At 39.5% G+C, this 26,930-nt stretch overlaps 1 protein-coding gene across 1 annotated transcript in view; it reads left to right on the top strand.

Annotated features, from left to right (window-relative positions):
* Positions 1-26,930, top strand: part of rfng (RFNG O-fucosylpeptide 3-beta-N-acetylglucosaminyltransferase) — a 36,003-nt gene that overhangs the window by 3,980 nt on the left and 5,093 nt on the right. Inside the window, exons 2-7 of the mRNA XM_068004157.1 lie at positions 15,891-15,939; positions 17,117-17,219; positions 19,160-19,313; positions 19,670-19,755; positions 23,697-23,862; positions 25,341-25,426. Of these exons, the coding sequence (XP_067860258.1) occupies positions 15,891-15,939; positions 17,117-17,219; positions 19,160-19,313; positions 19,670-19,755; positions 23,697-23,862; positions 25,341-25,426 (644 nt within the window). The remainder of the gene's footprint in view (positions 1-15,890; positions 15,940-17,116; positions 17,220-19,159; positions 19,314-19,669; positions 19,756-23,696; positions 23,863-25,340; positions 25,427-26,930) is intronic.

Raw genomic sequence — 26,930 nt, 5'->3', positions numbered from 1 at the left:
TAGTATTGGATCTAATGTAAGAATCGCATCGACTGATAAGTAGTCACTAATTTGTGGCAGAGTGGTGGGTTCTGATCACACGCAGTGGAAATGCTAAACTTTCTAAAAGAGAAGGAAAAAATGAGTCATCAGTGAACATCCTAAAACATCAACTGAAAACAGAAGGCAAAAAAAAGACTTGCTCCAAATAAGCCCTAGGGTATAGCTGCGGTGCTAATGAATGAAAAGGCATTCCAGAACAGTTGATGTAGATTAGATTAAATTATGTGAGATGGAAAGAAAAACTGAATGTTGGAAATCTCAAGTGGAAATGGAAAATGCTGGAATTGGGAAGCAGATAAATCAGCATCTGAACAAAAAAAGAGAAGTTAACATTTCGGGCTGAACTCTTCATCAGAACCCATTAAGTTACATGCCTATATTACTCTAATCTGCTCTTCAATTTCAGGGTAGTGCCATCTAAGTTTTATACAATAATCTTAATGAAAAATCTTTGAGTAATTAGTAATGCGTTTGCTTTGCTGTGCCCATTATTATTAACTTGAAACCTTTTTGACTGCAATTCAGGGGTGAGAAATCATCAGCGTATCAACACCACCACGGAACAAATGATTACCTGGGGAAAGAAGTGATGGTGTCAAAAAAAGCAACTGATAGAATCCCCCAATAACTATCATTAGAGGGATATAAAGCCTTCTCTACAACATTGACAAGAAGTCCTGAATAGTTTGTTGCCTCCCAAGTTTCGCGAGTAAGGGACATAATGGAGTGGATGGAGAAAATTCTACAGAGGGAGGGTTAGCAGCCAAAGTTGTTTTTCACATTAGAAGCAGTGATATAGGAAAAAACAAGATGAAGATTTTGCAAAGGGAGTTTGAGGAGTAGGGTATTAGATTAAAAAGCAGGACCTCTCAGTGCCACATGCTAGCCAGTTGGCGACAAGCAAATTATATCAACGCTTGCTTTGATCTTTGGTTCCAGATTTCAAGGGCATTGGACAAATTTTGGGGCGGGGAAACCCCCACAGGTGGGATGTATTTCACCTGAACCGAACCAGTACCAATGCCCTTACCGAGGACTTAAACTGATAAGGCAGGGAGGAGAGGCAAACCTCTAGGGTGAGACTGGGAACTAAATATTTTTGGATATAAAATGTTCAGGAGAATCAGAGAAAAGAGGAGTGGCCTTATTAATTAAAGATGCGATTTTAGTCTTAGAAAGGAAAAGTTTTATTGATGGTGCTCCAGAGTTTTCCTGGGTTGAGTTAAGAAATAGTAAGGAATCTGTTACCATATTGGGAGTTTATATAGACCACAGAATAGTGGGAAAGAGATCAAAGATCATATTTCTAAGCAATTTACAGAGGCTTTCAGTTGTAATAGTTGTAATTAGGAAGACCTTTTTGCTATCCTAAAGTAGACTGGGATAAGTTAAAAGTTTGTGGTTGAAATGGAGCAGGTTATTAGGATGCAGCCTGCACCTTTTCCTATTGCACGTCCAACCAAGAAGGATGCACTGCTGGAACTAGCTCTTTGTAATGAAGCAGGATAAGTGGCCTGAAATTAGGAGCATATTTAGGAAGTCATGACCATAACCTAATTGAATTCATATTGAAAATAAATAAAGAAAAAGAAAGAGAAATCCAAAATAACGGTGTTGGCCTGGACATCAGCCAATTTCAGTGGGATGAAAGCTAACCTAGCCCATATTAACTGGTTGGTAAAAGTGGCAGCTCAAACAATGGATCAGCAGTTGGAGATATAAAATACGAGATGGATAGGTATAGGTTAAATGCCTTCTGACCAGGAGTAAAAGGCAAGGGTTTTGTGGATAAATAGAGAGGTTAGAGCAAAAATTAAATTTTAAAAAGAGGCATATGAGAGATAATATAGAAGAAAACTAATAATTATAAAAGATAGAGAAAGAAAGCAAAAAGAGAATAGGAAGACTAAGACAGAGTGTGAAAAAAAACTGCCTCAATATTGGGAGTTCAAATCCCATCATGGCAAATTGTGAAAATGAATTCAACAAATTTGGTAACTTGTGAGCCAGCACCAGGAAATTGACTGAAAGCTGCCGGATTGTTGTAAAAATCCAGCTGGTTCACTAACGTCCTTCAGAGAATCAATCCACCACCCCTACCTGGTCTGGCCTACCCATGATTCCAGTTCTGTACTACACTGCGGATTGTAAATGCCCTCGCAAGCCACTTAGTTGTGAAAAGAAAAGTCACTAACGAGCAGGTCCACACCACTTTCTCAGGGCAGCATTGCCACATCTGCACAAGTTTTTTTTAAAAAACCGATAAACCAGTTAGACCAATTAATCTTACCTTGGTTGACACTAAACTTCTATATGGGATGGAATTAGTGAACTCCTAGAAAGGCATAAGCAAATCAGAAACAGTCAGCATGGATTTGTACAGGATAAACCTGGGACTTTTTTTATTTTCCTTTTTCTATAAATAATTTGGATACAAGAAGAATGATATCAATGTCAGTAAGACAGTTAACAGAGTGGAGGAACAAAGAGATCTAAGGGTGCAGAATCGTAGATATTTAAAGCTGAGTAAGGTAAAAAGGCCAACATCTAGATTTTACAAAAATCAAGGAAGTGGTGGTGAATTTGTAGAAGATATTGGTTAGGCCACAGATGGAGTGGAATTTTGGCCATTCCATTATAGGAAGGATATTACAGTCACGGAAAAGGCACACTGAAGATTTTCTAGTATGTTACCTGCGAAAATAAGTAATAACCATGAAGACAAGCTCAGAAAATTGGAGCTTTTTCACTGGAACCAGTTAATGGGGGATCTAATGAAGGTTTACAAAATTATGAGGTTGTGAGAGAGGAAATAGTAAAAGATTGTTTCAAGTGGTGGACAAATTGATATCGAGAGCAAAAGAGCGCATAGATTTAGAACCATCATGTAAAAAAACAAAGGGGATGTTAGAATTTTTTTTCACACAAGGGCTTTTTAGAACATGAGATTCTTTACACAAGTGGCTATTGTGACAATAGCTATAACTTAATTTAAAAGATAATTGGATAAATATCTGAAAAGGAAGAATTTAAAAGGTTATTGGGAAAGAAGAGGGAAATGAGATTAGAGAAGACAGCTGCAGTTGAAGATCTAGCACCAGCCTTTAAGTGCCATGCACTGGAGGTAAGCCAGAGATGGAGCAATTTGATGCATGGTCCAAATGGCCCCCTTCCATGCTGTGAATTCAGTGATTTTTTTTTAAAAGGAGCTGCTTCCTCTCCTGGCACTGTTTTTGCATCTGACTTATTATACAGCAAGAAGGTGAGACTCTGGTAAATCTCTTTTCAGCATATGATGTATGCCAAATATTTTTGGTGTAAGTTTAGCATACAGATGCCATAAAGCCTAAAAAGATACCTACTGATTTTTTTTCTTTCCCCTGAGCTCACCTCATCACCAAATCCACACAATCCTATAAATTCACTTGCAGGACCCCTGAGCCAACCAGGACTACAGAAAAAATAATTTCCTGCCAATTGTATTGTTTTTATTAATCTACTCAGTGCTTTACTTTTAAGAGCTTTGCACTGTAAATAGGCCAGAGGTGCAGCAGTTTGATGTATCAGTGCACTGCATCATAGCGAGACATGGCATGAATTCTCATCCTGAATGCTCGACGCATCAAGTTCTCCATTGAAACTGGAAATTTCTGAGGGAGGTACGGAGGAGAGCCAGCTACTTCCCTGCAGGAAGGGAATGAAAATCAGTGGGAGAGTGACATACCCGGCCATCCCTATTGACTAATTGCAGAGTACCATTGGCAGGGTTTCTTTTTAAAGGAATGTACACACAAGATTTATTTGTTCAGTCAAGTTGTGTAACTGCCTATATTCAAATGTGATGGGGGCCAAAGAGCTGTCAGATATGATACGTATACCACAAGTGGTTTGTTCTGATAACTCTCAAGGAATAAAGTGATGAGTAACTGGCTCACTACCGCGAGTAATACAGCACTGATGTTACAGTGGAAAGGTCTGTGACTCATATAGCAGTTGTGAAGGAGGAGTTGTGTTGGTGGAGAATCACAAAAATCAATAGGGGCAGGGGCGGATTAACGCATGGGCTTATAGGGCCTGTGCTCGGGCCCCAGCAAAATATGGGGCCCCTGCCAGGGACCCAGTACAAATATGGGGCCCCCAGTAAAAAAACGTTTGTGTTTTAATAGATTGGGGGCAGGAGGGAATGCAGGGATGAAGATGGGCCCTGAATGTTCTTGGTGCCCAGAGCCCCAAGAATTATTAATCCAGCTCGAAATAGGGGGAGAATATTTAAGAACTCTAGATTGGAATGATCTGTCAGCAGACTTTTTTTATATATGGAGAAGACTAGGTGAAGGACCAAGCTCCATAATACATGTCGCTACCAAGGTTGGAAAGTGTACCATATTTATAGTGTTGCCCTAAACTGTAGACCAACATTTCTTTTGTAATTTGTCCAAATTTGTTTGTGTTGGAAAAAGAATATTTAAATCTAGTACACATTGTGGTCATGATAAGTCCCTTTTTTAAAGCTGCTTTTTTCCTCTTTAAGTCTTCCTGGGCTACATACCATTCCTGTCCAATGGTGAGCAGATTATCAGCACCAAACACATCTTGCAACTAGATTCCATTATATATGTTACATCATTGTGTTCTGTCACCAGACCAGATTACAGCACCACCTGCTTGGCACTGGGTAACAAAGCTGACAGCACAACACTGCTGTTCTGCCTAGGATCCTGTGCACTGAGATTGTGGGCTCTGCATTTTTAACATATTGTGCACCTTGTAGTTGTGCTGAGTGAACTTGACTGCAATTTCTCTGGGTACATAGGCAAAGATGGATTTTGGGACCTGCAATAAACAATCTGCAAAGGCTCTGAATCCGAGAGTAGGCAAATTATTAGTGTCCATGTAGTAATACAAAACCAATGGTATAACAGCTTGTATGGATTAGCCGAAAGCAAATGATCACTTAAAAGAATCCCTGCATTTTTCGCCCATTGTCAAATCCACCCCACTTATTCATTTGCTGTGCTGATGTTTTATGAATTACACTGGCTGAATGCAACAGCTCTGTCCGTCTTTCAATAGCTTATGAGTGCTTCATTGTCTGGTAGAAATCTACTTGAGAGAGAAAGAAAAGGAACTTTTATCGTACTGAGCTGTAGAGCTGTTTGGACTGGCTCAACAATCAACTTGGACATTTTCCTTAAAAAGACAAGTTTTTTTTTTGCATATTCTTCTCGGGTGTTCAGCTAAAACCATCATGGCTCTTTCAAGCTACTTTTAATGAGGCCTGTAAGAACCTTGTACTATGCTTGTATGAATGTCTGAGTGCATTAACAGCATGACAAGTGGCCAGTGTATCTTGCTTACATGGATGAAATTTGAACTGTTGAAATTAGAAATAAAAATAAAAAACATGCCAAAATCCCAGAATTCTCACTGGGAAATACTTCAAATATCCTACCTGTCTGACAACGTAGATACAATATACAGTATTCAAGGAGATGCCTTTCTGACCCAGGGAATGATTTGCATAGACCAATCCAGTCAGAATCCAGGCTGCACGCCAGACTGCTTTACGAACTGCTCTTGGGAGTAGTTTTTTTTCCTGCCAATTTTCTCCTGCCCTCAGGGTATGGTTCCACAGGAGTCTGCAGTCCTCCATGGTACCTCACCAAGTCAGCAATTCTTAATGAGGAAAACATCATGTAAGAGCTGTGTAGAGAGTCATGACTGCCATGATGCCCACTGCTGGGGGGAAAAAAAACCCCTGAATGTATTTGTGCTTACTAACCCAACAGTGTTGTATATTTTAAAAAATGGAAAAACCGTAGTGAATTTCTAGGCAGTAATCTCATCTGTATGGGAGTGGATGGATTGATGATGGTTAAACTAGTTGAATTATACTCTGCAATTCATGACATCACCTGAACCACTTGATGAGATTACTGCCTTAGATTAGTTATGCAAAAGGACAAGGAGAAATCTAGTGTTAAAATACGTAATTGGAGGAGGTCCAATTTCACTAGGTTGAGAACCGATCTGTCCCGGGGTAAATTGGAATCAAGATTGGCAGGCAAAACTGTAATCGAACAATGGGCGGCCTTTAAAGAGGAGATGGTTGGGGTATAGTCTAGGTACATTCCCACGAGGGGGAAAGGTAGGGCAACCAAAGCCAGAGCTCCCTGCATGACGAAAGAGATAGAGAGTAAGATGAAGCAGAGAAAAAGGGCGTATGAAAGATGTTAGGTTGATAATACAAGTGAGAACCTGGCTTAATATGGAAAGTATAAGAGAAGTGAAAAAGGAAATAAGAGGGGCAAACAGAGAATCCAAAAGGGAATCCAAAAGTCTTCTATAGGCATATAAATAGTAAACGGGTAGTAAGAGGAGGGGTGGGGCCAATTAGGGACCGAAAAGGAGATCAACGCATGGAGGCAGAGGGCATCGTTGAGGTATTAAATGAATACTTTGCATCTGTCTTTACCAAGGAAGAAGATGCTACCAAAGTCACAGTAAAAGAGGAGGTAGTTGAGATACTGGATGGGCTAAAAATTGATAGAGGAGGTACTAGAAAGGCTAGCTGTACTTAAAGCAGATAAGTCACCTGGTCCGGATGGGATGCATCCTAGGTTGCTGAGGAAAGCAAGGGTGGAAATTGCAGAAGTGCTGGCCATAACCTTACAATTCTCCTTAGATATGGGGGTGGTGCCAGAGGACTGGAGAATTGCAAATGTTACATCCTTGTTCAAAAAAGGGTGTAAGGATAAACCCGGCAACTGACAGGCCAGTCAGTTTAACTTTGGTGGTGGGGAAACTTTTAGAAACGATAATTTTGTCCCGGATTAATAGTCACTTGGACAAATGTGGTTTAATAAAGGAAAGCCAGCATGGATTTGTTAAAGGCAAATCGTGTTTAACTAACTTGATTGAGTTTTTGATGAGGTAACAGAGAGGGTTGATGAGGACGATGCGGTTGATGTGTATATGGACTTTCAAAAGGCGTTTGATTAAGTGCCACATAATAGTCTTGTCAGCAAAATTGAAGCCCATAGAATAAAAGGGGCAGTGGCAGCATAGATACAAAATTGGCTAAGTGACAGGAAACAGAGCGTAGTGGTGACCGTTTGTTTTTCGGACTGGAGGAAGGTATACAGTGGTGTTCCCCAGAGGTCGGCACTAGGACCACTTTTTTTTTGATATAAATGACTTGGACTCGGGTGTACAGGGCACAATTTCAAAATTTGCAGATGACACAAAACTTGGAAGTGTAGTAAACAGTGAGGAGGATAGTAATAGACTTCGAGAGGACATAGACAGGCTGGTGGAATGGGCGGACACATGGCAGATGAAATTTAACGCAGAGAAGTGCAAAGTGATACATTTTGGCAGGATGAATGAGGAGAGGCAATATAAACCAAATGGTACAATTCTAAAGGGGGTGCAGGAACAGAGAGACCTGGGGGTATATGTGCACAAATCTTTGAAGGTGGCAGGACAGGTTAAGAAAGTGGTTAAAAAAGCACGTCCTAGGCTTTATAAATAGAGGCATAGAGTACAAAAGCAAGGAAGTTATATTGAATCTTTATAAAACACTGGTTCGGCCACAACAGGAGTATTGTCCAATTCTGGGCACTGCACTTTAGGAAGGACGTGAAGGCCTTAGAGAGTGTGCAGAAAAGATTTACAAGAATGGTTCCAGGAACTTTAGTTACATGGATAGTCTGGAGAAGCTGGGGTTGTTCTCCTTAAGAGGAGATTGATAGAAGTGTTAAATCATGAAGGGTTTAGATAAAGTAAATAAAGAGAAACTGTTCCTATTGGCGGAAGGGTCGAGAACCAGACCAGATTTAAGGTAATTGGCAAAGGCGACATGAGGAAAATCTTTTATACGCAGCGAGTACTTACGATTTGGAATATGCTGCCTGAAAGGGTGGTGGAAGCAGATTCAATAGTGGCTTCCAAAAAGCAATTGGACAAATACTTGAAGGGAAAAAATTTGCAGGGCTACAGAGAAAAAGCGGGGGAATGGGACTAACTGGATTGCTGTTACAAAGAGCCAGCATGGGCTCGATAGGCCGAATGGCCTCCTGTGCTGTAACCATTTTATGATTCTAATCACTTATTTTTTTAAAAAATGTTTCTCAATATTTCCTCCTGATTTTCAGTTGCGTGATCTATTCTGTATTCTTCAGTCAATAGGAATTAGATAGTCCATCCGTTAGAGCTCCAGGAGAGCAGTTCATGCCATTGTTTGCATCAGCTTGTCCGGAGACAGATTTTAATTAAATAGCAAGGGATGGTCTCCCTGGACTGAGATTAACAAATTGTTTGAAAATCTAGTACAGAACAGTAGAGATTATTAAATCATTTGTTCTGTTGATCTGGTTTGAATTAGTATCACTTGGAATTTAGACTTGGCAGACTTGTTCCTTACTGTAGCCTTATTAATTTAATTGCCGTGATCCAGTATTCATACATGATTGACATTACTACTAGTTTAATGCAATCTGAATTCAGTGACTACAAGTCTTATTAAAAATTATTGCTCTGACTCCTAGGCTTCAAACTCTCAGATTCCTGATTCCATATTGACTGAAAAGGAATGTGTGCTTTATTAGAAAGGAGGTGTTTGTTATTGTCATCCATTGTTGGTTCTTCCAACTATGTGTTCTCTCAGTGTTCACTGAAAACTCTCAAATCCAGCTGCACTGTGGAAGCTGGAGGCTTGGAGATTGAGGGTGACTGTGGGGGCTCAGGCACATTCAGAATGGAATTAAAAATTGAATCTAGTGTAAACATGCAAGATGCATTTTTAAAAAGATTTTAAAGTGGATGGATAAGTTGCCATGGTAATGGATTTGAGGCAGTGAATGGAGACATTCAGATTAAAAATGAAACTGAGAGCAACAGGTTATGAGCACTGATGAACATGGATGACCTGTTTCAATATGATTCTTGTAGATGAAAGAATAATTGGTTTTGATTTTTTTTTAAAAAAATTGGCAACGTTACTAAAAGCCTTATATATCTAGATTAAAAACATTATTATCGCCCTTGCAATCCATTTTCTGCCTCATCATTTTTGTGGGCCGTGATTATAAAATTATCTGTCGTTACCCCGGACATCTCCAAAGCTTTTGACGGGCTGATATTATGCACTTCTAAATAAGTTATGTGGCCTTCCACTATAACTACATTCATGCGCTATCTGGTTTCCTCTCTGATCACTCTATCTATCTAGCTATGATGAAGTTGATTGCTTATTCACTGACTCTATCTCCATCAACTCTGGGATTCCATAGGGTTCTGCCCTCATTCCCACTGTGTTCCTTCATAGCAATTACCTTCTTTCAACCCTATTCCAGTCTTACATAAGAACATAAGAAATAGGAGCAGGAGTAGGCCAATCGGCCCCTCGAGCCTGCTCCGCCATTCAATAAGATCATGGCTGATCTGATCCTAACCTCAAATCTAAATTCATGTCCAATTTCCTGCCCGCTCCCCGTAACCCCTAATTCCCTTTACTTCTAGGAAACTGTCTATTTCTGTTTTAAATTTATTTAATGATGTAGCTTCCACAGCTTCCTGGGGCAGCAAATTCCACAGACCTACTACCCTCTGAGTGAAGAGGTTTCTCCTCATCTCAGTTTTGAAGGAGCAGCCCCTTATTCTAAGATTATGCCCCCTAGTTCTAATTTCACCCATCCTTGGGAACATCCTTACTGCATCCACCCGATCAAGCCCCTTCACAATCTTATATGTTTCAATAAGATCGCCTCTTATTCTTCTGAACTCCAATGAGTAGAGTCCCAATCTACTCAACCTCTCCTCATATGTCCACCCCCTCATCCCTGGGATTAACCGAGTGAACCTTCTTTGTACTGCCTCGAGATCAAGTATGTCTTTTCTTAAGTATGGAGACCAAAACTGTATGCAGTATTCCAGGTCCGGTCTCACCAATACCTTATATAACTGCAGCAATACCTCCCTGTTTTTATATTCTATCCCCCTAGCAATAAAAGCCAACATTCCGTTGGCCTTCTTGATCACCTGCTGCACCTGCAAACTAACGTTTAGATTTTCTTGCAGTAGGACCCCCAGATCCCTTTGTACTGCAGTACTTTCCAGTTTCTCGCCATTAAGATAATAACTTGCTCTCCGATTTTTCCTGCCAAAGTGCATAACCTCACATTTTCCAATATTGTATTGCATCTGCCAACTCTCTGCCCACTCACCCAGCCTGTCTAAATCCCCTTGTAGGTTTTTTATGTCCTCCTCACTCTCTACTTTCCCTCCCATCTTTGTATCATCTGCAAACTTTGATATGTTACACTCGGTCCCCTCCTCGAAATCGTTAATATAGATTGTAAAGAGTTGGGGACCCAGCACCGACCCCTGCGGAACACCACTGGCTACAGGTTGCCAGTCCGAGAATGTACCATTTATCCCAACTCTCTGCTTCCTGTTAGATAACCAATCCTCCACCCATGCCAGAATATTACCCCCAATCAAGTGATTCTTTATCTTGAGCAATAATCTTTTATGTGGCACCTTGTCGAATGCCTTCTGGAAGTCCAAATACACTACTTCCACTGATTCCCCTTTATCCACCCTGTACGTTATATCCTCAAAGAACTCAAGCAAATTTGTCAGACATGATTTCCCCTTTGTAAAGCCATGCTGACTTTGTCCTATTAAATTATGTTTATCCAAATGTTCTGCTACTGTCTCCTTAATAATAGACTCCAAAATTTTACCCACCACAGATGTTAAGCTAACTGGTCTATAATTTCCAGCCTTCTGCCTACTACCTTTTTTAAATAAGGGTGTTACATTGGCAGTTTTCCAATCTGCCGGGACCTTTGCCGAGTCCAGAGAATTTTGGAAAATTATTACCAAAGCATCCACAATCCCTACTGCCACTTCCCTCAAGACCCTAGGATGTAAGCCATCAGGTCCAGGGGATTTATCTGCCTTGAGTCCCATTAATTTACTGAGTACCAATTCCTTAGTGATTTTAATCGTATTTAGCTCCTCCCCCACCTAGAGCCCCCTGTTTGTCCAGTGTTGGGATATTCTTAGTGTCCTCTACCGTAAAGACTGAAACAAAATATTTGTTCAGCATTTTTGCCATCTCCATGTTTCCCTACATCCCCATGTTTCCCACCATTAATTTCCCGGTCTCATCCTCTAAAGGACCTACGTTTGCCTTAGCCACCCTTTTTCTTTTTATATAACTGTAGAAACAGTCTTACTAATAATACAGCTGTACGTTCATCAACTTCCTTTGGATCGCATATCCAGTCCTTTTTGCAGTGCCAAGGCTGAATCTCTACAGTGAAAATCTTCTTTCTTTCAGCACTTCAAAGGCACAGATTCTATTTATCTGTCACAAGTCTAACAATCAGCTATCAGCTCTTTGCTGGATGACTACAGTCAGTCCTTCTTCATCTATTGACATTCTAGGCTTCAGTACCTCCTCTGACCTTAAGCGTAACTCCCAGATCACCACTACCGAAGTTGTCTCCAAGAAGCACAGTTTCCTTTATGTCAAACGCTGCTTTTTCCTTCAACAACACTGGATGAAGCCAAAATCGACTGAAGATTTGAATACTGCTTCTATATCTGGGGAAATTCTTCTGCATCGTTCTCTTCCTCCTGGATAGGATGTAAGAGAATGTTTGTGCTTTGATAGGCACTCCCTCTCTTTTACCTCTAACCTGCAACGTCCCTCTATTGCAAGCTTTCTTGCCTTTCTATATCTTAGCAGCACTACTATGATGTGTCCTACTCGGAACTTTCCTTTCTTGTTCCCTCTAAGCTCCCAATATGCTGTCCTGTACACTCTCTTTCTCCTCTCTACATCCCCATCCTATTGAAATCCAGACCTATTGTACGGTGTCCTGCTTGAACTCATTCTTTCCCAGGAGCCTAAAACTGTGGCACTCCTTTCTTTCCTCCTCCAATCTTTGTTCTTTTAAAACCCAAAACAATTATTACCTTATCGCTGCTTCCTGACTGAGCTTGTCTGCTCTTTTACTTTTTTCAGTTTTGGTAATATCTTGTACTGTGGGCCTTGGCTCTTCACCTTGGTTACTCAATGCAAGTTTTTCTTTTAAGGTTGAATTATTTTTCTTAAATGATAAAAATAATAAATTATTCCCTGGTGCCAAACAAATTTTCTGGTGAGCCTCTGGCAATGCAACTTGGTAACTTGTGTGCAAGGGGTATGAGTGAGAGAGAGGCACCCAGCATTAGTCTTATTGTACAAAAAAGGAAAGGTTGAACTAGAAAGGAAGGTTTGAACCCAAACTGGACTAATTTTCTTTTTCTTTTTTTCATATTTACATATTATATCTATATATATCTTTATTTATAGAAAATTGAATGGATTAAAGGATGAATTCTGCAGTCATTTGTGTAGTCATAGAACTAATGACAGGTTCACTTGTGCAAAAGCTAGATGTATTGAAAAAAAGTCTGGAAATGCTAAGGGAGGGCTGCATATTTACATTAATTGCTACTTAAAAAGACCAAATCTGAAAAGGTGAAGTCAGTAACAATGTTGAGAATCTTACCCATGAGGCAGATCACTAGTTTTATATTTTCTGTAAAAGTACCAACCTCTATTCAATCAAAAACATTGCAAACATTCAGCTCCTTTCCTTGGTAATTGCTACTTTGGGGTACACAGGGAGAAAAACTGATAGACAGAGGATCTTCAGGAAAGTTCAGTTTTACTTGCTTACACAGTTAGAAACTTATGTGTACTACAAAAGCATGAATCTGGTCCAGTGAAAGATGACTGAAGTCTTTTTTGATATACCGTGGAGAAAATCTATCTCTTGTTTCTCGACTTTGGCAGTCCAGAGTCATACAGATGAGGTTAGCATACTCATGCCAGAATCCATCCTCGACAACATCAAAAAGATGTGGAGAACTGGCAGTCGACAGTAAGATCATGACTAATATTCACTGGAAAATCTTTGCTAGGATAAATATCCTAGCAAATAGTTCTAAATGTTTTTAATTTTAGTCATTGGTTGCATGACAAAAAAGATGAATGTTATAATAGATAGCGTGGTGATGAAGGATGGAATACTGGAGCCTGGTCTTCAGTTGTTTCCAAGCTTTTATTCACACAGATCCACATCACACCCTAGATAAGCTCTCATATTAAAAGGATACAAGAGAGTCCCCAATTGACACACACCACCTGAGTACAATTAACACTATTTGATATAAATCACATGATACAATTAACAATGAAAGCCATGTAAACTGGAGTCCCCTCCAAATTTCCCCAGTTTTCCCTTATCGTCATCCAACTGCCTGTACTGTGTTTATCTTCCAGGGGTGCATCTCCGTCCAGGCATGTTCATCCCAACTGCTTCCTCCGAACAAACAAAAGGAGAAGTTGAAAGAAAGAAGGAAAAATAGAGACAGGAGAATAAAAAGGCACAATAGAGCCACAAGAGAAAATAAGGAACAGAAAATGTAAATAAAATAAAGGAGAAACCAAGATGAGGGGAAAAAAATAAAAGTGGAATTCCTTACATTGAAATTTAGACAACAGTAACTTGTGTTATATAACATCTTTTTAATGTAGAAAAATATGCTTCACAGAAACGTAATTGGGGGAAAAAAATGGATGTTGAGCCTTTTTTTTTTAAAAAAAGGAGATATTAAAAGCCCTTGAACTTTGGGTCAGGTAATTTAAATATTTTTTTTTAAAGCTTTAATGGAAATTTTGGTTTTAAAAAAACAGCTTTTAAGCTTTCTTTTACCCCTCCAATGTTCTTCTGTTGCAATAGTCCCTCTTGGGCAACCAACCTTTGAGCTAAGGCAGGCTGACCATCTCTTCCCAGGCCACCACCATTGGTGCTCTAGACCAACTGCCAGGAATTGTGCAAAAGTGGTCTGATGAAAACTTCCCCTTTATTCCTTCTTTTTGGCACCATCCCACAGCAACTAAGATCTGGAAATAACTGTGTAGGGATTTGCAAATACAAACTCATGTCCTACCATTCTGTGCCATTGTGAATTGGTCCAATAGTCCTCCAGTGTCACTGTGCCACCGAAAAAACGTGCATCTTTTAAAGCTGTGAAGGAAGTCGGTACTTGTTGGGTTAACATAAATATTTGCTCAGTGCTCCACGTGGAAGCCTAGCGGATGGATAGTTTTACATCTGCTAAGACTCTACAAATGAAAACAGGGCAGCGATATGCTCCAACAAAAGCATGATGCAGATGTTTGCTTTCTGCTGCCAAGTGCAATATTTATCCTAGCAAAGAATTGTGGGAGTGTGACCAACGCAGATACTAATGGAGCAGAAATGTGTAAAACATAAATATATAGCACAGTACTTGTGCAGCAGAGCGTTATTGTTACAGTGTCTGTATTTGATCACAATGGATTATGTTTCTTTAGGGCTGGTAGGCTGAGTTAGGTTCCTTCAAGCGTGCACTGTTGAAGAGACATAACATTGTCCATGCATCTAGCCTTTGAGCTTTGGTTGTATAATTTAGGGTCAAAACAAGTGGGAGAGGGGGAGTTGTCTGGTATTAAAGAAGCTATATGATACAATATTAATCTCTCTAAATGTTAGTTATTTGCTGTTCAGGATTTGCTTGAGCAATCATTAATGTGCAATAGTTTATTACCCAAAGTTAAATTCAAGATTGGGGATTAGGTTGGCTCAGTCTAAAAGAAGACAAACCACTTACCACGGCTGGTTTTCTGGTAATCATTTTTTTTAAAACATATGATAATTGCGTAGATTTTCAAGAGTATTCATTATTCAGGAATGCTTAGACCTTTTAAAAATTCTTCTACTTTCGTACATCCTATTAACTTTTTTGTCCATGTGAACCTTAACGTTACTTCATACAAAGAAAACCTCTAGAAAAATGACAAAGATTGCATTACAGAGAAATGTTGTTCCTCCATGTGTAAAGGGGTTGAAGCTTTTGCCATTTATCTTCACCCCCCACCCCCATAAATTCTGCAATATTCCCAGAGTGATGCTTAAAGTGTGTGTTGTATAGAATTCACCCTCCAATTGAAATTGGTCACAGCTCCTACCCATTAGTGATATATTCATCTCAAGTGTATGTGACAATATTAGTAACAATGGAATTAATGAAAAGGGAAATAATTCTGTTGGTGGCAGAAGAAATAAAATTGCCAGAGGTCAAAGTTCACAAGTGGCAGCCTTCTACTAAATGTTTCCTTTATTGCTCATGATTAATTGGAGGAAAAATAAACCTAGTCCAATTTACTTAAAAAAAACCCTCACCTTGTTTCTACTGTAAGGAATCTTACAACACCAGGTTATAGTCCAACAAATTTATTTTAAAATCACAAGCTTTCGGAGGTTATCCCCTTCGTCAGATGAAGGGGATAATCTCCGAAAGCTTGTGATTTTAAAATAAATTTGTTGGACTATAACCTGGTGTTGTAAGATTCCTTACATTTGTCCACCCCAGTCCATCACCGGCATCTCCACATCATTGTTTCTACTGAACATTGAATACTCTGATCAGTCTTCATTTTAACTGTATCACCAAATCACGGGTACCGCAGGTGGGCTGAAAAGAATACAATATATATTGTATTTGTGGTTTGGCTTACTTCCTTCTATTGGTCCGTCAATGAAAGAAGCTACTCATTTCAGTAGAGAGGGATATCCTTAAATTGCAGTTGGCTTGAGTTGGGCATAAGAGCAGTTTAACTCAAAATCAAATGTACAGTTGTCCATATGACTAAGTAGCTGGCTTTGGGAATGCTCAGTAATTCAACAGGGATGAAATGAATATACTAAACAGTCTCTTAATACTTCTTTTTCTTTCCCCAGACATTCATATTCACAGATGGGGAGGACAAAGAATTGCGAGAAAAGGCTGGTAAGTATAGAAACAAGAATCTAGCCTGGAACTTTACCAAACGATGAAGGAGCCTGCTGTCTTAACTCCACTGGGATGTGGATTGGCTGCCGTTCAGCTGTATAACCCAGTTTCTCAGAGTATTTCAGTAGCGCATTCATTGACTTTTTTCACAGATTAGTTGGAATTCTCCAGAAACTCTCAATATACCACTTATAGTTTGTATTCTGTGACCACCACTGACAGGAATTGATGTAAAAGATGATAATTATTCTGCATTACATCTGTTCTGAGTGCATTTCATTTGTACAATGACTTGCAATGTAAAAGTGTGATTAACTCTTGCATTAAAAATAAAAATTGCTGCTCAAATTTATATACATAAACAGTCTATTTGATGCATGTTTTGCAGTCTTTAAAATTATTTCAAAATGTTTTTAAGGAAATTCTGTATCTTCCCTAGAACATGTTGAATAATTATCTCTTGTAAATAAATTGGAGAGTTGTTATTTTTGAGGACTGTTTTAATTGGTCTTGTATGACTTTTGTTTTATTGCTGATGGGCAGAGGGAGCTGTGCTTTGCATGTGACTTGCATTCTACCTGACCTGGCATGGTTCGATTCTCTCATGGGGTGGTACCAGGAAAGGTATCTCATTCCTGTAGCGTAGACATCTTCCCATGATGAGCACAATGGAGTAGTCTGATAACTGGTGACTTCAATACTGTCAGATAGGACTTCTAAGGATTTGCGATGCACTCTAACATCAATAAATCTCCGCATTGTATCTTAATTTTTAATTAATTTTTAATTTCTCATAATTTTTAATCTGAAGACCACTGTGCCCAAGTTCTGAAGTGATAAATTGTATTGGAGGTCATAGTGTGTTGGAAAGGTTTATAATGGAAACCTGCTGTATTCAGAGACTCTTTTTAAATGAGGAAATGATCTATCGATTTGCTGAGTTATAATCAGCACTAGCTATCAAAATAGCAATTATTTGTTTTTCAAAGGAAAAATGTTTGTGGGACATGACTGTAAATGTTAAATACGTGTTTTAGAAATAGTTGAAAAATCTTTTTTTATCCAAAGAGTTCAACTGAAAATGGATTAAGCCAGATGGGAATAATTAGATGTTTTGGATGTTGTTCAAATGATGAACAAGCCACTCTTTTCTTTCTGCTTTCTCTTTGTTTAGGAGATCATATGATTAACACAAACTGCTCTGCTGCACATACACGCCAAGCACTTTGTTGTAAGATGTCTGTGGAGTATGACAAGTTCATTGAATCTAAAAAAAAGTAAGTGTGTTTAGAAACTTACACTATTACTTTATACGCTTATATATATCTAATAGGATGCACCATAGGTTTTCAGACTGGGGTCCCCAGATGTCATCAGATGTTTGAATTTTTCTGTAATTGTTGGCTTAGTAGCGTATTTTATCTGTTGCTGTATGATATTAAAAAAAATTCTCTGCAATCTTTTGGGTAGCTGATGCTTTTCCGAAATGAAGCCGGGGGCCAATGGGAGTGTGTCAGTATTTTTCCCCCTTCCCCCACATAGGAACGTTTGAAAACCACTGAGATACACAAGACTTTGTAATTCATAGAAAAATAAACCTCTGAGTGAGTTGGACATGTGTGTTAGACCTGTGAGTTATGTGGCTGTGTGATGTTTTTCAACTAGTTAAAGACACACCTTGACAGATTTTACAAGTTTATTTAAGTTAATTTTAAAAGATTGAGACAACCTGATGTCTTTAATCCAGAGAGTCTTATTACCAACCATCATGGCAGACTGCAGCATTTTCTATTATGCAGAGGAGCTGTATAGTGACAAAGCCTTCATAAATGTCACATTAAATGTCAAAAGACCGTTATGGTAGAGGATAGTTGAAAAGGCTCTTTCAGTATGAACGGACATTGTGTAATTTTGGGGAATATAATAATACCAGTTTCAGAAATAGTCGGCTGGAAATAAAATATAACGTTTTTTTTTGGTTATATTTGTTCAGGCAGATTGTTTTGGAAGAATTTTAGTGAGGTTAACTGGAATCAGTCTTTTTGCAATATTCTAATGGCCAGCAACCTCAAAGCTAATCCAGCACACTTCCTGCCTACTCAATCAGGGAAGATGAGATACGGGGGTAACAGTTAAAAAGTAACATGTTCAAAACTACAATGCACAGTTCCACAAAGGGTCAAGATGTTGACTGCTAAAAAGTGTATGGTAGCGTAGTGGTTATGTTACTGGACTAGTAATCCAGAGGCCTGGACTAATAACCCAGAAAACACAAGTTTAAATCCCACCATGGCAGTTTGAGAATTTGAATTCAGTTTTAAAAAAAATTAAATTTAAAAAATCTGGTATCAGTAAAAGTGACGATGAAGCTGTTGGATTGTCGCAAAAATCCAATTGGTTCACTAATTTCCTTTAGGGAAGGAAACTTGCCATCCTTACCTGGTCTGGCCTATGTGTGACTCCAGTCCCACACCAATGTAGTTGACTCTTAACTGCCCTCCTAAAGTGGCCTAGCAAGTGGTTGTATCAAATCACTACAAAGAATTATGAACTGCCGCGATTCAGGAACAAAGCTCACCATCACCTTCTCGGCAACTAGGGATAGGCAATAAATGCTGGCTTTGCCAGCGGCGCCCACATGCCGAGACTGAATTTTTTTTAAAAGTTCCTTACTTGATGATTTTCCAATCTACTGCTGTGCCACTGGAAAGCAGAAAGTAGTAATTTCCCTCAGAAAAGGAAGCAGTGTAAGAGCAGATTTCCTCAGGCCATTTGCATTTTGTTCCCAGCAATCACTAACAGAATGCCACTGACAAGTCAGGAAGTAGTGCATGGCACAGGAAAAACTGAAAATGGGAGGCAGAGAAAATAGAAAAGATTTTTTAAAAAGTTGTATTTTTCTGTGAAACATGTTAGAGCTTGATTGCCATATATGAATCTGCCACAAGCATAATCTACAAAACTTGCTTAACACCCTTGGCTTACTCTGGGGAAAATGCAGCAAATTGGATGCTTTCCTTCCGCTTCCCACAGGAGCATGCTAGAATCCTCACTATCTTCTGGTGCTGGGCCTCCTTATTCTATTTTACAGATAAATGAATTTATTTTGTAATCCATACAACAGAAATTATTTTTTTTCTAGTTTCACAAAATTCATCCCTATGGTTGTGTATTGTCTGAAATATTAAGTCCGTCCTATTTTAACATTGTTTTCTAGATGGTTTTGCCATGTTGATGATGACAATTATGTAAATATTCGCAGTCTGGTCTACCTGTTATCTGCATACTCGCACACACAAGATGTTTACATTGGCAGACCAAGTCTTGATCATCCAGTGGAGGCTGCAGAGAGGGTAAAGAGTGATGGGTCGGTAAGTGTAGTAAATGAGTAAAAGTGTAAGGATTCAGCAGCAGAATCTATTTGCCAGTGTCAAGAATACTATTGAATTTCTTTAGCGGTAGGACATTAAGCCACATATTGGTGTATCCAAGTAGTACTGTTTGTACTCGCCATTTTCTCTACACTAGTTCTGAAAGTCAGCTCCCTGGGCTGATTCAGTCATCATTCCACCTGGAACTCTGGTCCTGGAGAGAGCCAGACCCACAGCATTTGAAATTCTGGCAAAAATGTGACTTACAATTGACTGATTAGAACTAAATTGGTACAATTTGTCTGTCTTTATTACAAATGGTGTAGTAGAAACATTGTCTTATTTGTGTCCTTCAGACCTCTGTGAAGTTCTGGTTTGCTACAGGAGGAGCTGGGTTCTGTATCAGCCGTGGGCTGGCACTAAAGATGAGTCCATGGGCCAGGTACCATTTTTTAATATATGTTAACTATTTAGTTTACTGCGTTAATCAGTCTTTCTACTTTTGCTGGATTTGCTTCCCCTAAATTTCTGGTGGCTATTTCTTTTATGTGTTTGAAGATCTTCTTTACAGAGCCCGAATGTATCTGTTAGTTGATAAACAAGTGAAGTAGACACAATTACATAGAATTACATTGATAGTACAGCACAGAAACAGGCCATTCGGCCCAACAGGTCCATGCCGTTGTTTATGCTGCACACGAGCCTCCTCCCTCCATACTTCATCTAATCCTATCAGCATATCCTTCTATTCCTTTCTCCCTCGTGTGTATCTAGTGTCCCCGTAAATGCATCTATGTTAGTCGCTTCAACTACTACCCCCTGATAGCAAATTCCACATTCTAACCACTCTCTGGGTAAAGAAGCTTCTCCTGAATTCCCTATTTTATTTATTAGTGATTATCTTTACATTTATGGCCCCTAGTTCTGGTCTCCCCCCACAAATGGAAACATCTCTACATCTATCCTATCAAATCCTTTCGTCATCTTAAAGACCTCTATCAGGTCACCCCTCGGTCTTCTCTTTTCTAGAGAAAACAGCCCCAGTCTGTTCAATGTTTCCTGATGGGTGTAACCTCAGTTCTGGTATCATCCTAATAAATCGTTTTTGCATCTTCTCTAGTGCCTCTATATCCTTTTTATAATATGGAGACCAGAACTGTTCGCAGTGCTCCAAGTGTGGTCTGACCAAGGATTTATACAAGTTTAATATAACTTCTCTGCTTTTGAATTTTATCCCTTCAGAAATGAACCCCAGTGTTTGGTTTGCTTTTTTTTGGCCTTATTAACCTGCATTGCTACTTTTAGTGATTTGTGTATCTGTACCCCCAAATCCCTCTGCTCCTCTATCCCATTTAGACTCTTTTTTTTTCCCAAGCAGTATGCAGCTTCCTTTTTCTTCCTACTAAAATGTACCACCTCATACTTATCCATATTGAAATACATTTGCCAATCACACACCCATTCTGCAAGTTTATTAATGTCTTCCTGTGTTTTGTCGCAGTCATCCTCAGTACCCCCAATTTGTTGTGTCTGCAAATTTTGAAATTGTACTTCCAATTCCCGAGTCCAAATCATTTATGTAAATAGTGAACAACAGTGGTCCCAGCACCGATCCTTGTGGAACGCCACGTCCCACCTTTCCCACTGGAACTCCACAATGGGAGGGCCTGGAGGCAGATCACTCTGTATCAATTTTGCATAAATGTTCTGAGTCAGCCATCTGATGATGCCAGCAAGGAGGTCTCTGCGGTGCACGTGTTAGGTAGGCTCAGATGTTATCACTCTCGGCTCTGAGTCAGAGGCCTATGGGTTCAAGCCTACTCCAGAACTTGAGCGTGTATTTAGGATCATACTCCTGTACAGACCTGAGGGAGTGCTGCATTGTTGGTTGTCCTGTCTTTTGGATGGGGTATTAAACTGAGGCCCTGTCTGCTTGCTGCAGTTCTTCGGGATGGAGCTAGCTTAATGGGCTGAAAGGCCTTTTCGAACTCTGGATTTTCTTATGCTCTGTACCCAGCACTGGCATATTTAGTTTGTGTGTTTTATGTTAAATTCCCCCCTCTTTACCAAAGATTTTGTAAATTGCTGGAAACAGAATTGGAACAAACTCGTGTCAGTGCTGGGTAAAAGCTGCACTCTGCAGGAATCCGCTTGACTAATATCACTACAGCATTTCTGTGTGTTCCGTACACGTGCAAGTTTGCTCAGGAAATAAAGACAAAAAATTAAAAAATAACTACCTGGAACACATCAAGGGCAGGTAATTTATAATCAAGATACTTGTTTGAAAGGTTACTGTTTTCTTTAGCTCAATTACTGTATGATCATTTTCTCTACATAGCATACAAATGACACCGCTATATGGTCAACATTTATGGATCTTTACTATAGCAAAAATGTATGTAAATACTCAGTGACCCTTCCCAGTTAAAATTTTCTAGATCTGATTGACATGAAATAAAAACTCACCAGTGTCACTTGCTATGTGCAATCAGTAAAAACTCAAATGTATCATCGCTACTTATTTTCTTGTCTCTACGTGTATAATTTGAATGTATTAAACACCCTGCTTCTATCACTCCGCAGAAAATGAAAGTAGGTGTTAGTAAACTACAGAGTGCAGATTCATAAACTTGAAGTAATCTATTCACCGCATGAAAACTTGTTGAGCAAGACCAAAGCTACTGAAAGCTGAACAACATGAGCGCCACCCACATACACGGCTCTTTTGAATTCACAGCTGCATTCACTCAGCTTTTAGACTGTGTGTACTTTAAAAACAAACTGTCATAGACCCTTTTTTCCTGCTGGCTGGAGCTACTTCCTTCCGGGTTGTTCTGCAGGCTGGTTACCACGTCCAAGGATTTCTCTTACTCTCTACTGAATTTTGCTGCTTCACTGTTTCTAGACCTTTTCAGCCGACTGGTTCACATCCCATTCAAGTGGGTCAGTTACAGTCCAACTCTTTCCCCCAAAACCTTTCTTATGTTCACAGCTAAATTAGTATCCACAAGCAAACTGAATCTCTTGCGAACCAAACCTGCGGCCAAGTTTAAGAATGTTTACCTAGGTCTAATTTATTTACAGATGGAATAATGTATCAAAAAAACAATAGATACAGTAGAGAACTAACTTTACAAAATATATGAACTGGTCTGTCTGTTTAAAAATAAGAAAAGACAAGCCTGAAATACTTGCAGCTTTTCTCAGTAAACACGTAATAACACAGTTACTGATAGTGATTTAATGTGATGACCACTCACAGATTTTCTATCCGTAACCATTATAATGGTTAGGCAAAATAGAAAACCAAAGGTCATGAGATTCATAAGAGTATCTTTTTCTTTGGAGATAAAACAATTTCTTCTCAATAATCAGGCAATCAAAATGTTACATCGTTTTAATACTTTGGTAGACAAAGTGGAGTCAGCTTGAACTAAGACTTCTTGGAGCTATAATAATCTGTTTTTGACATCTGATATCAATTGAAAAGCACAATTCTGACTGTGAGATTGAAACAGATGAAGTATCCCATGTCCTTCAAAGAACCTGTAATTTAATTAGTTTCTGAACCAAAACTTTAGTGGAGCTCTGAACCAGATGCTCTAACCTAGATTTTCTGATTGGCATTATTTTAAATACTGATCGGAAATCTAGGCTACTACCTCCACATTTGGACATCATCTTAAGTGGACAGGTTTCGTAGGATGAATACTTGTTACAGGATATGCTTTTAAACTTTGTTACATAATCAATTTCACATTGCTAACCCTGTGTTCATTACAGCATTTCAGTGATCAAGGTGTAATAAGAAGACTCTCAGTCACTGATCTCACATTATCTGTTCAACTTTCAGTATTCTTATATCCTGGTCAGACTTTTCCTCCTAAGGTTATCCTTTGACCTGCATAGAAACAATTAAACTGCTTCTGTACTTTTCAATTCACTGTGGATTTTTTTTACGTAGAGTTACGTAGTTTAATTTATAACTTGCTATCTGTACTCGAGATTGTTTCAGTCCTCCCAGTCCCTCCCTACACCTTGCTGTTTTTTTGTTCTTCCTCTTCTTTCTTTATTTCTTTATGCCTCCTGCTGTTTCTTCCTTTGCTTCTCTTGCTTCAAATCTCTAGCTAATTACATTTGGTGGAAGTTAATTCTATACATGAATAACTGGCTTCACCACTCTCGCTTCTCACTCCTTTGCCCTTGTGCTTTCCATCATATCTCTTGTGGTCTTCTAACTGTCTTTTTGCTCTCGAGGAACACTGCTGGGGGCTAAGGTCACATCAGGTTCCCTTGCTTCTAAAATCAATGTGTTCTCATTGTAAGAATGGTACAAAACTCCCATTTTGTGTAAATATCACTTTTGATTTTCGTTAACAGTTTTGGGAACTTTATCAGTACAGCGGAGAAGATCCGCCTCCCCGATGACTGCACAATTGGCTATATCATCGAAGGTCTGCTGGAGGTGAAGATGATTCACAGCGATCTGTTCCACTCACACCTAGAAAACCTGCAGCAGATCCCACCACCTACCATCCCCAGTCAGGTCGGGATCTCCAGCCTTCATTTTAGAATTGACTGTAATTTTCTTTTTTTTTTCTCCATCTCCCCTGAAAGTGATCACAGGTGTTAGGATACGGTTCCGCGTCTGCCAGCAGCACTCAAATACCTCATCCATATGGCCAGTCATCACATGAGCCTAGACAGTGAATGTCAACGGATTATTTGACAGTTGGCAGGATCATGACTGAGTCCAATCCTGACCGTACCTTATCCAACATCCACAGCTGTGCATTTTCCGGCAAGGGGTTTGGGGGGGGGTCACAGGATACAGATCACATGTTTTTGCTCTCCCCAACCAAGAGGCATTAAAACTAATAGTAGTGAACCCCCCTCCCCCCCCACTACCTCCCTAGTTTCTATCAGCTAACTCAGTATAGACAAAGATTCAAACCTGGGAGTTTCTGGTTTGTAAGGCTCAATACTACACCGCATGGTGTGTATACCCATTGGGATATCAGCGCATTAGTTTCCTTCCACCCCCATGGATGAGTGGAGGCCTAAGTTTCTGGCGCATGAGGTGGGTGTGTACCAGGGATGCACCAAAAGTGGCACTTGTGCCCACCATATCCATGCTATTAGATGCTCCCCCACTGACCCTGCAAACTCCAACAGGGTCAGTGGTGGAGGACACCAGCGGGCACAATCCTAGCTTAGCTTAGACTTGGTTGTGGAAAAAATTGGGCTTTATAGGTTCTTCATTTCTTGAGGACCAATGGCGCACTCCTGGTGTAAGTCGACTGAAAGTGCAGCGAAGGAGGCGGATAATTGGCCAGGACCAGTTACAATAAATCCATGCCCAGGCTGACCATTTGTGCAGGGGCTTGCTTAGGCTGAGCCTCTGTTCTCCTCAAATATGCGCCTGATGTTAGATGGCGCAAGACTAGGAGGGCATAATTCTGATGCTGAAAATTTCCTCAACCCCTGCCTCCCTATGACTGAGCACCCTGAACGCTGGGATGAAACCAGCATACTCAGCAGTAGAAGTAGGATCCAGGCCTTGCTGGGTCTTGGCTTGAAACCCCAATCACACTACTGGCTCTTGTTGTAAAATCACCTCCCTTATCAAGGGGCCCAGTTAGACACCATTAAATAAAATTCCCTGGGCAGTAATACCAGCAGATGAGTGAGTGACTTGTTGGAGCTGCTTTTCCTGCATCCCCTCTGGTGGGCACCCAGAATGCGGCCATGGTGATGTGGGTGGCCATCATATCTATGCAAATGAGATTACGCCTTCTGGTTCCCTCCCCCCCCCCCCCCCCCAATCCAGATACTCCAGCGGAGTCAGGAGTGGAGGTTACTGGTGCTCAATTTGCTGAGTTGGAGCAGACCCATGTATTTCAGGGATGTAAAGTATTTGACATAAAGTCGTCTCTGGCTCTGTTCATGATGAAACACTATGTTCTGCGGTTTTTGAAAACAGACTGAATGTAGTACCTAAACTATTAATTGCAATTGTTTTAGGTTACCTTAAGTTATGGAAGTTCAGAAATCAAGCGGAATGTACTGAGAGTCCAAGGGCCTTTCAGCCTGGCTGAGGATCCTTCACGGTACAGTGACTTGTTTTTCATTTTCTCCTACTAAAGGCAAATTGTTCCAAATGACCGCAAATGATTTATAGTTAACCTACTGATATAATTAGAAGCTGCATTTTATAAAATAGGATTTCAAAGTTTGCAGTAAGTATAATTTAAGTAAAAATGTCATGAATCTATACAGAATCATAACTAGACATTTTAAATGCAATACATGTATGAGTCTGACAAAAATGAGTCTGACAAAAATGAAGTAGTTTTATCTAGTTTTGATTGGATTTAAAGGAACTGCCACCAATCATAGTATATAACTGCAAATAAAATAATCATACTGAGCTTATTTTGATTCTGTATTACATGTTTAGTTGGTTATAGGCTTGAGAGAGGAATAACTCAAAACAAGTCTATATGATTGGTTTAGTTTGTGTATGACTGATGGTCCCTTTTTAAATTTGAGTGATCAATCATTCAAAGTCTAGGAAATCCCAGTAACTCTTTTCTGGGACATAAAAAGAGCTATTCTGTTTGAATCCACATGCCAGTTTAGAAAAACTAAAAGAAGGAAAGGGTCAGTTTGAAAATCTTTGACAGAAGGAGCCAGTTAGTCAGTTTGAAACTTCCAAGATATAGTTTAGATGAGAACAGATGTTCACAGTCGTAAGGAATTTAAGAAAATAAATACCGTGCAATATAAATGTTATTTACAAAGGGTTAACTTAGTGCTTAGAGATGTGATACTTTCACTGTTTTCCACTGGAGGAGTTAGAGGAAGCATTTCTAATGTACATATATAACTAACATATGATTTATTTGCATGTTTGTTTTTTGTTAACTAAATTTTCATAGTGACTTTAAAGTTAAAATGGAGTTTGAAGGGGTGATGCTCTATTTGCTGATTGAAGGCGAGAGATGGCTTATGAAGTCATGTGATCTTTCAATATCATATCGAGATGAGCTTGGTACAAGAATTTGAACTGGTAATATCCTACCCCTTTATGAAGTTGCATGCAAATGACACAACCTTTCCTCCCCTTCACCCTTTTCCCTGGCTCTGTACTTTCTTAAAAACTGTTAATCTCGAACATCCAGTTCTGATGACAGGTCATTGACCTGAAACGTTAACCGTTTCTCTCTCCAAAGATGATGTCTGAACGGATGAGTGTTTTCCAGCATTTTCTGTTTTTATGTCACAACTTTAATCCTGGGTTCTAAAGGTGAAAGACATGTTCTAAACAACCACGTGCACTCATTAATCCAATTCTTAATAGGATTCAAGGATGCGAACTGGAATTAACTTCTTTTTATCTTTTAAAATCAATACATTAGCCCACAGACATTGTCTAGCTGTTTTTATACTAATGCTTGTTTAGTTCAGATTCCAGGAGACCGCAGACTGTGAATCAGCATCTCGAGTTTACTTTACTAAATCCATCTCCCTTATCCTAGTAGTGGAGTGAAAACCTAGGATTCTGCTGCCGAGATAGAGGATTCAGATTTAGTAGTATAAACTCAGGGAGCT

This window comes from Heptranchias perlo, chromosome 23, assembly GCF_035084215.1.
Source record: "Heptranchias perlo isolate sHepPer1 chromosome 23, sHepPer1.hap1, whole genome shotgun sequence".
NCBI classification, from domain to species: Eukaryota; Metazoa; Chordata; class Chondrichthyes; order Hexanchiformes; family Hexanchidae; genus Heptranchias; species Heptranchias perlo.
This window is presented reverse-complemented; position numbering and strand designations above follow the sequence as displayed.